The following is a 10,734-nucleotide window of genomic DNA, read 5'->3' as shown; positions in this document are numbered from 1 at the left end:
TAATCTTCATATGCGCACAGGGGATCCAATTCAGACCTTTCAGCATCGTTGAACCATTTTTTCCATATATGTTTTCAGTGGGATTCAAACCTCCACATTGCCACGCACCTTCAGTTATAACCTTTAAATCAGGCAATGAACAGATTACGCTGAGCCCGTGGCTATTATTATTATTGTTGTTGTTGTTGTTATTGTGTTGTGTCATGTGTGAACTGTGAAGCAATGAGATTAATAGATTACAACTGTTTAAGTTCATATATTTAAGAGTGTGGGTATTTAAAATTATGACAAATGCTATTTTCCCTAATGGTATCGTATGTACCAAATCGGCAAATCTATAATTATCACAATGATGCAACAATTTTGTACATCCTGTTGTTGATGTAATGTGCTGCCATTTGGCCAAAAGAAAAGAAAATGGCCCTAGCTTGTTAGTTGGTCAGGGAAGTACATTTTTCAAATCTCCCGAATTTAGTAATCAAATATTAGTTGGTAAATCTTATCACATATTAATCAAATCAAGTCCCATCATTTCTGATAAAATTTATGTTACAAAAGATTTAGGGGGAGTAACATTAACCTCAGGTCCTCAGCTCAAATTATTACTTTAAATTGATTTTTCTCTAAAATGAGGAATTATTAACCATCTTTACTTATATAGTTTACTAGTTGTAAATACTCAAGGATTGACCATATATAATCATGTGCAATTGAATTATACTCGCTCTATGATAACAAAAAGTGAGTAAAATTAAATAATTAAAATAAATAAAGAAATATGTAAATCTTATTTATATTAGAAGACGAAATTTTAATTTTTGATAATAAAAAATATTACTCCATATTATCTAGCATAAACATTAAAAATTGCACTGAACTTAGTATGTCTTGTGTTTCGAAAAGATTATATTTTGATTTTAGTAAATACAATTAATTTTTTTTGATAATCTTTTCTATTCTAATTAGATTTTAAAATTGATATCATAATAAATAAATAGGAAATGTTTTGTTGGCAATAAATCAATTTTAAAATTGATATCATAATACATAAAACGGAAACTTTTTGTTGGCAATAAACCAATGATGCATGTATTTCACATACAAAAGTCATAAATGACAAAAAAAAAAAAAAAAACTCTTTTTTTATAAAGTGGAAATTTAATTTAATTTTTTTTTAACTAAACAAAATGTGGCAATACTACAATTGTTGATGACTATTGTAGTATTCAACATTTAACAAAGAGAGCTACACATTGTAATTTAATTATTCAACTTTCTTGCCTCAACATTTAATTTAGCTTCCTCTCTCGTAATCTCTATTAATCGAATGAAATTACGGTTAACCCTCTTTATTAAATAGTTGAACGATAGAAATTTAAAAAGGCAACTAACTGTAATGAACAAATTAAAGTCAAGAATGTAATGACACAAAATTAAAAGAATATTACTAAATGTGGTAATGTTACAATTGTAGATGACTAAAATTTTAATTTGCTCTCAATGAATATAAAGTTTTATTATCATGATTTTTTTAGAATAGTTTTATTATCATGTTAAGAAGGGAAAATTAAGAGTTGATACGGAAGGAAAAATAGCATTATCCATTCAATAGCGATTCCTTTCCCACTTTGTACATTTTTGTCCCCATTCCGTAGCATTTAACACTCAAAGGTCCTTTTGAATCAAGGAGAACATTGATTGGATAGTTTCAAATTTGACAAAATATAGCAAAAATTTCTACACTTAACTTGTCCGCCACAAACACATACATGTAAAATATGTAAGTCAGACAAAATATAGCCGCAACTAGAGATTATTAATTATTCATATAGCTAATAGTGAATAAATTAAATTAAATGTGTGAGATAGGAAACGTGGGAGATATGAGGCTTCTAGGTAGCTGTGGTTGAGATTGAGAGAGGGGTTAAAGTAGTCAAGTTTAGTCAAGTTAGGCCAATATATAGCCAACAGAAACTTGAAAAGTAAGATATATAGTAAAATGCTAAAATATAAGTCAAGCTCGACAACTCTCATGCAAGTCCAAATCTTCAACCTATATATCCTAGTACTTTCCTTTGCTCAAACCTTTTTAACTACATAGTACTAGTAATCTAGTATACCACGTGTTTTGTAAGGAAAATGAAATGCTCCACGTAAATTAGTTAGTGTAAATGTTTTTTTTTTTTTTAGTACAATTGACTTTGTTACAATGTACTATCTATGTATACATACTCTATCAATTTACCGAAGCACAGAAGTCAATGCCTCTACTAGGGTTCGAACCTGTAACCTCCTATTTGGGAGAGCTACAGTTATGTTCCACATAAATTAGTTGGTGTAAATGTAGTTGTTTCAACATAAATTAGATAATTAATATGAGAAAAATAAAATAAAAATGAGGGTAATAAAAAATAATTTTTAAAAATATTATGTGTCAATTCAGGTTACATCGTCAATGTTTCTGTCTATTTTTTCTTATGCTAATAAATTTATACATTGTAATTCAAATGTTGTACAATGCATATGTTATTGGATAAAATTATGCTTACAGTGTTTTTGTTTGACGTAATTACCATTACGTTGTTATAACTTTGTTGATATTTAATGATTTTTAATATTGCTGACTAAATAAATAAAAGAGAAAATTGTAATTTATGCCCCTCACAAATATGTCAATTATCAATGTCACTCCTGAATTATTAGTGGTGTGAATATTGCCTCTCAATTTTCAAAATGTAACATATATTTCTCCTCCCCTAATAGGAAGAAGGAGAAATATTGTTGTCAGCGGAAGGAGAACAAACGAAGAAAGAAAAATGGAGGAAAAATGTGATCTTTGAATAGGGAAAATGACGAGTAATCACATTTACATCATTAATAAATCAGAGGAGGGACAATATATATATGCCACGTTTTGAAAATTGATAGACAACATTTACACCTCTAATACTTCAAGGGTGACATTGATAATTGACATATTTGTGAGTGGCATAAATTATAATTTTCCCTAAATAAAAAGTATAATGCACCGTTATAACTATTAGATATAGTGTAAAGACTATAAATTAACATATGGTTCAGCACCAATCGTTGTATAACTTTGTACATTGACAAAAACTTGTGTGAGAGACGGGTTGGATCTTTGATTAAATTTTTGTTTGGTAAATTCACCAGGTCTTTCTACGTCCGTTTAATGGTCCGGGAAAAATCGTCCATTGTGGGAATCGAACCCGGGTTCTCCCGAGATTCTTCCCCACAAAGAGAGCTCACTTGCCACGTTTTCCAAACACCCCATAATTTTGAAAAATCAACATAGTCAGAGGACCATGGCTGAAATTAACTCTTATTATTATTATTATTATTATTATTATTGTTGTTATTGTTGTTATTGTTATCGTTATTATTGTTATTATTGTTATTATTATTATTATTATTATTATTATTATGTCTCTATCATTGTACATTAAAATTTTTGCTATACAACAATGAGTTGCCATTATTTATAAAGAGCAGGTTCGGGGTGGATTCCAATCAAGCAATGATGTAACACTAATTTACCAGTACGCTAATCCGATCAAATAGTTCAGACATAAGCAGTGGCGTCATCAATTTTAAAAAATCGGTGCAACTCCACGTACTTGAAAGTAACATTTTGATTGTCACAATTTTTTATTTTTTTTTAAAAGAAACAAATTTAAAGAAGTATTCCTTATATGATCTAAAAATAGAGTCCCGAGCTAACAAATAGACAATTTTATTCGTAGAAGGTTTAACCAAAGAGATTGCAACACTAGCAAATTGACTCAGTAAATATTTAACATGAAGGATAATAAGATCAAAAGAAGATATTTGACTCTCATAATTGAGGGATTGGACCACAATTAGGGCGGATTCCACTTGAACTTTATCGTAATTGAGTCTTTTAAGCCAGCTAAGAGCCTCTCAGATAATCAAAACCTCAGCTTCTTTGGGAGAGCAAAGCCCAATCCTTGAGACTCTAGAGGCTGCTACAAATTTACCTAGGTCACAATTGATTTTTATGCTTGAAAAAATTATATTTATGGTTTGACTTAATCAACTATAAACAAATTTACTATATTGTCATTCCTTGTGGATTATGATCATAAAGTGAACTTCACCCAAAGTTTACATTCAAATTCAAATATTAACTACAGACTTTTCGTAAATAAAGAAGCATATCTCTATTAAATTTAAAAAAAAACCAAACGTCTATCATCATAGAGTTTATGTGCAATATAGCATATTTAAATATTACGTAGTAATATTTAAGAGATCTTTAAAACTCAAGTGATATTTAATTTATACTTTTAAAAAATCTTCATCACCAAAATTCTCTTATTTGTTTGTTGTTTCTTCCTTCTCAAATATCATTTTCTTCTTTGTAATTTGTTAATTACAAACTAAGATTTAGGGAGTAGTAATTGTGTATTACAATTGCATTATCCAATGAGAGAGTGTTTGGTAATTTTTCATTAATTAAATCATATTTTTTAAGAAATGTATTTGATGGGAATAATTTGTAGGAAACATTAATTAACATCTTTATGGAAAGTTAAATCAAATGAAATGAAATTAATCTCCAAATTTCTAAGGAAAAATGTCGTGAAGTAGAATCCTTTCTCATCATTCTTCACAAAAGATTCAGGGCAAAGAGAATATACATTGAACTGAATCCAAGATTCAAAAAATCCATTTCTATATCTACAACAGAGCTCCCTATCCTATGATTTTCACTTTTTCACTTTTTTCATACAATTTTTATTGTTGCAATTTCAATTCAATATCCCGTACGAACGGGTGCTGTAACAGTTGCTGTGCGCTCCACCGTTCACTGGATTCCTTCTGCAAACACCGACCAATGAAATCCCTGAACACGCCGGAAGCTTCCTCCGGCAAGCTCGGCGGCTCTCCGAAGCATATGGCGCACATTAGCGTCGCCCAGTCGGGTCTCTGCTCCGGCGGCAGCAGGGGAAAGTGGCCCAAGTAGAGCTCCATTAGAGTTAGCCCCAAGCTCCAGATATCGCCGGCGTAAACGTCGTAATTTGCGCCGTAGGTTTCCGTATCGAACCGCTCCGGGCTCATGTAAGCGCAGGTTCCGACGTAGGAGTTGCAGGAGTCCAGAGTTCGGCATAGCATCTTGCTAACTCCGAAATCGGCGATTTTGACCTCGCCGTCCTGGTTTACTAGTAGGTTCGAGGGTTTCAGATCGCGGTGAATGATTTTGTGGGAGTGGAGGTAATCTAGGCCGAGAAGCACTTGTTTCGCGATTCTCGCGAGCGAGGATTCGGCGGCGGAGGCGGAGAATTTCTCCGATTTCTCGGATTTCTCGGATTTCTTCAGGAAATTATCTAGGGTTCCGCCGTCCATGAACTCCATCAAAATCGCGAAGTCGCCGCCAGGCATCTCGACGGTGCCGTGGCACTTGATCACGTGCGGCGAGTCCGTGCAGCGGAGGATCGAGATCTCGCGGTGGATCTGGCGGCGCACGGCGGGGTCACTATCGCCGTGCACCACTTTCAACGCGTACGCCGTCGCCGTCCGCTTGTGTCTCACCTCGTAAACCGTTCCCCCGTTGCCGTGGCCCAGCACTCGCAGCTTCTCGAAGTCCGATATCGCGAAGGCGGCGGCGGCGGCGGCGGAGGACGAATGGCCGACGCCGGCGAAGGGGAAGCGCGGGCGGCGCTCTGAGGGTTCCGGCAGAGGGAGGCGGAGATTGATCTGGCGGCGCTCTCGCACGAGTGCCATTTGAAACACGTGAGGCGAAGGGAGAGATAATCGGAGAAGAAAGCGGGGAGGTTTATATAAGTGGAAGAAGAGAGCTGATAGAAGGAAGGTGAGAGGATAGCGGGAACGATGGGTGGGACCCTGAAAGTGTGCGTGGGGTGGATATTTACGTCGACGTTTTTGTCTCACTCTGGAATTTCGATTACTTTTATAAGTTTTAAGTAATTAGCTCATAACGTCTATATCTATATGGATAGATAGAAATCTTTTCCCACTCATCATAGGAAAAGACTTATATTTGTATTTGTCTTTTCTCCACTCATCATAGAAAAGATTTTTACTTTAAAATTTGAAATTAATTATCACGTAGTCTGATGAAGTTTTGAATCGTGTTATAGACATTCATAAATTGCCCTAAAAATATTTTGAAATGAATTGTTCTCAATTTTTTAATTTTTTTTTTGTGAAATGTCTTATTGTAAATGGGAAATTAAAAATGCAATTGGCAGTATAATAGTGTTACCCAAAAGATACCACTATTCCCAGTTGCAAAAATCTCTAGCATTATAAAAAGAAAAATTTGTGCTCTGTGGATGAGCAGATCATCAACATATACGAAGATACTTGTCCTAATTTGTCAGTGGCTACAAAGTACAATCTGAATATTCTTGTCCTAATTTGTCAGTTGCTACAAAGTACAATCTGAATCTGCTGTATTTTCATTCATTGAGAGCATCTGCCTCAGCTATCGGCTTCCTTATTCTTTGTATTGTCCGAATCTTCCAGCCTACTAAGCGCATAAAAGAGAGGATCGAGCAAAGAGTATTAGAGGCCGGACCAAATTTACATAAATATCCTTTAATTTATGTAAGGATAAATCTATCACATCATATTAGCATTCGTTATCCTATGGACCATGGTCACAAAACGAAGTCGCTTCAGTAAGTTGGAGAAACGCATGTCGTAAGTCGTAACGGAGTTTCATAATTGATACTACAGTTTATCTCAAAAGATACTGTCTCACATTTGTTTTTATATTATCGAATGAAATTACAGTTATATCGAAAAGGAACTGCAGTTGTGTTGAAACAGAACTGCAGTTGTGTTGAAAGGGAACTACAGTTGCTCGTAACGGAACCGTTTCAACTGTTTGTTTTCATTAATCAAAATAACGTCGTTTTGATGCATGGTCCACAGTAAAATTTGCGTCATATTAGTCATCTAGTCACGATAATTATTAGGACAAATGGACAAGTTACTATACATGTTCAATTGCGCATTCTCTTCTTTTATAAATATCAATCATTTACGCCTTCAATGAAAAAAATTTGACTTTAAATATAGCACTCAAGTTAGTTGACATGTCCAACTAACACACATCCTTACTTAGTCTCGCAATTGCTTCAAGTGTTTCAAGTGTAGCAACAACTCCACAGCAACTTGCTTTGTCTCCAAACTGTGCATATTTACTAAATTTCTTGAGTTTTATGCGCTTGCAAGCCTAGATATATGATTGAGGGCAAATTACGGTCCGGCCACACAGTTGTGTAGACCACTTCCGAAACGATGTCGCTTTGATATTTTTTAAAAAATTTCTTTTTCTGCGCGCGTGTTAGAATAATGAGGCATGTTAAAACGTTTAGATCAATCATGATGTTTGGCATTATTTGACAAGTTGGCTTGTTTAACCAACCTAGTCCTTACTGTTTATATTATATTCAACCTCTTTTAGTTCGGTAACTGTTTCAAGTCTCTCATACGGATTAACTCCACAATGAATAGCTTCAGTCTTCAAGCTAAGCATATTGATTGAATTTCACAAGGCACGATCCTATGGGCTTGTTCACTTTGGCTCGACCTCACCCATGGCCGAGGCCATATCGGTCCTGACTATTCTTGAATTGTGTTGGGCGTTAGCCGAGTTTAGCCCCTGCTCGATTCGAGACGTGGCGCTGTGACTTACCCTAGAGGGATGTTGTTAAATGGCTAATGTCCGCCTACTTATCACTAATTGATTTTAAGTATGATATGACAACCAGATATTCAAATGACTCACGGGATCGGTGTTACATTGGGAAGTAAGTAGTGCTAACTAACTCACTAAGATCTAACAGATTGCTACAGTCTCTCTCTAGACTTATGATCACTTGTTTTGATTATCACAAGTCACAACCGTAGAATTAATTCAAATATATTAATTTTGAGCATAATTTGTATACAATTTTTTCTTAGAAATTTGCAAGATTAGGCATTAAGTGCGCTCACGGTAAAATAAAATAAAATAAAAAATTACAATGTATAATTTATGCAGATCAGAGCAACATGCCAAGTTGCCAACATGTATTTTATTCTTAAAAATTTCCAAATTTAGGCATAAAGCTGCAGGTACACTCATTATAAGCAGAGATTTTGTTCATGAAAACGTGAGAAATGAAGAAGCGCCATCAACGGAGGCGGCTTTGCAGTCCACAGTCCACAGGCTAAAAGGTGATTCAGTGAACGGAGTCGATTTCCCCCTGGAATTCCATGCTGAAAGTAACTAAACATAGCAGCCGGTTAAAAGAATTGAAGTCCCCGTCGCCGTCGGCGAGAAGTCACATCATCCTTCGCCTAATTAATATGAATACCCCTCCGTCTCATTTTATTTGTTTAACCAGACTTGACTGAAGTTTTATATAATTGAATTTTCATAATGTTAAGCTTGATAACATGTAATGGAAGTAATATTACCTCTTTGTGCTTCAACTGGTTAAGAAATTATAGATGAATAGATGATGTAATAGAGTCAGTAGTACTAAAAAAAATTAAAATTTAAAAATAATTTTAAAAAATAATAAAGAAAATATGTAAAAAAGAAATAGTTAGTTTGACAAATGAATAGTAATCATGCCACGTAAAGACCTTGTTTGGTAACATAGCATATCAGTTAATTTTGAATTATTTAATTTGATTACTATTAGTTGTTTGACTTAGTCAAACAACCAATATGAGTGTTTGGTTAATAAGTTTTTTTGTAACAGCTTATTGCTCTAAAACACTAAAATTCAAAAATCCATTCAACATAGTTTTTTCGATTAGCTTCTTGAGAAAATAAATTATATCCTTAATTTTTTTTTATAATTATCTATAAACTAATTTACTAAACATCTTTCTACAACTAGCTAATACTATCAGCTAGTCAAACTCATTAATTTAATCCGCTAACAATCATTAGCTAACAATTATTTACCAAACACTCCAAAATGAGACAAAGGGTTTAACATTGTACATGGGAGTGTTTCAAAAAAAAAAAACATTGTACATGGGAGGGAGAGCGTAGCTGTGATGAGATGGATGGCAATTGGCGACGATGTTGCTGGTGTTCCATCATTGTCATGACGATTCAATTATGCTAAGAAATTGCACTCTGCACATTGTGGTAGGTAATGCCACCAATGAATTGGTACATTATAAGGATAAGGCCGGCTACATTTTCAATAACTTGCTACCTTAGTGAAAATCAATTTTTTTTTTAAACCCTGGCAAAGGGTACCAAATAAAAAAAAGTACAATTTAAAAAAAAAAAAAAAAAAACTTGCTGTCACTACTTTATGTGCATGGGATGAATTTCATTTTTGTACAATAAATCACAAATCATATATGAGAGATAAACAATAATACTAGAAATACCTATGCAATGAATTTGGCCAAGAGAGTGTTGGCGAAAAAAAAAATATAATCATAACAACTATTATTAGCAAAATAAATGGTAACACACTTAAAAGACTTTAAGATCAAGCAACATAACTTTAAATAACTTATAAGAGGTAATAAAAGTAATATCTCTGAATTATATCCGTATTTTTTGTACTTGTGAAGTTGTAAGTTGAAAAGGCTCGACCCGATGTTGGGAGCTGTTTTTTTTTTTTAATTTTTATTTTTTTTATTTTTATTTTTTTTATTTTTAGTATTTTGATGAAGTTATAAATATTTTTTCGTCCATGAGTGGGCACCACTCCAATGCTAGCCCAAGTTAAAAATTATATGTTGACAAAAATAAAAAGTTATCCTTAATTATTTTCAATTAACTCATAATATCTTTTGAACTAAATAATATATATATATATATATATATATATATACACACACACAGAAATGGGTTCCCGTGTGGTTGGCCTTCTTAGATGCGATTACTTAGGTGTGTAGTTTTTCTTCTTAAAGGTGCGTGGTTTTCCTTCTTAAAGTACGTTGTTTTCCTTCTTTAAGGTGTATGGTGTATTACATTGATTGAGGGTGAATAATAGGGTCAAAGCCAATGTGTATGACCTTCATGTAAAGACCTTTTTCACTTTTCCCTATGACCCTATGGTCTTTCACTGTAATTTTTCTAGAAGGATAAGATAGGAAATTTACATGAGGCCTTCTTCAATAGTTAAAAATTTTTTGTGTGGTTTTTGAAGAGTTTTTGTAAGTGTGATTAGGAAAGAGAAAATGAGAGTAGAAGAAAAAAGAAAGGAAAAAATAAAACAAAATATAAATCAGGAAAGAGATTAAAAAAAAATATATGTATTTATGCGCCCAGACGGGCGCGAAAACTGCGCCTCACGCAAAGAACATCCCTAACCCCCCCTCCCCCCCCCCATTTTTACTATTCCACAAACTCACCTAAAAATTCTATTGGGGAAGGCATGATTAATGACCTTATTGAAGTTAACTTTACATAACGATAACTTATTAAACTGATTTTAGAATTACGGTCGTAATATGAAAGAGTATTTAAATCTTTTAACTTGGCACCTTGTGTTCAAATGACATGTAGTGACTCTTCCATATGAGAGGTTATGAGGTTGAACCTCATTGGAGGCGAATTAACTCTTTGTGCTTCAATTCAATAAGACAATATAGTACTTTAACTAAGAGCATCTCCATCTGTGGAGATTGGAGAATTAATTCTCCTGCAAACATTGGGTTCATGTCAGAACAAAAAAAAAAAAAAAAAAAAAAAAAAAA

General features: G+C 33.7%; 1 protein-coding gene across 1 annotated transcript; it reads right to left on the bottom strand.

The window, feature by feature from the left end:
• Positions 1–4,588: 4,588 nt before the first annotated feature.
• LOC115995769 (mitogen-activated protein kinase kinase 9-like) lies at positions 4,589–5,811 on the bottom strand. Its single transcript, XM_031234902.1, has one exon. It carries the CDS (start codon positions 5,764–5,766, stop codon positions 4,780–4,782), a length of 987 nt encoding a protein of 328 aa, XP_031090762.1. The 5' UTR covers positions 5,767–5,811; the 3' UTR covers positions 4,589–4,779.
• Positions 5,812–10,734: the final 4,923 nt, after the last annotated feature.

This window comes from Ipomoea triloba, chromosome 11 (genome assembly GCF_003576645.1).
Source record: "Ipomoea triloba cultivar NCNSP0323 chromosome 11, ASM357664v1".
Lineage (NCBI taxonomy): Eukaryota > Viridiplantae > Streptophyta > Magnoliopsida > Solanales > Convolvulaceae > Ipomoea > Ipomoea triloba.
This window is presented reverse-complemented; position numbering and strand designations above follow the sequence as displayed.

Bases quoted from the DNA above. Each gene is read 5' to 3' on its own strand.
- LOC115995769 (XM_031234902.1), bottom strand. From the start codon at position 5,766: ATGGCACTCGTGCGAGAGCGCCGCCAGATCAATCTCCGCCTCCCTCTG.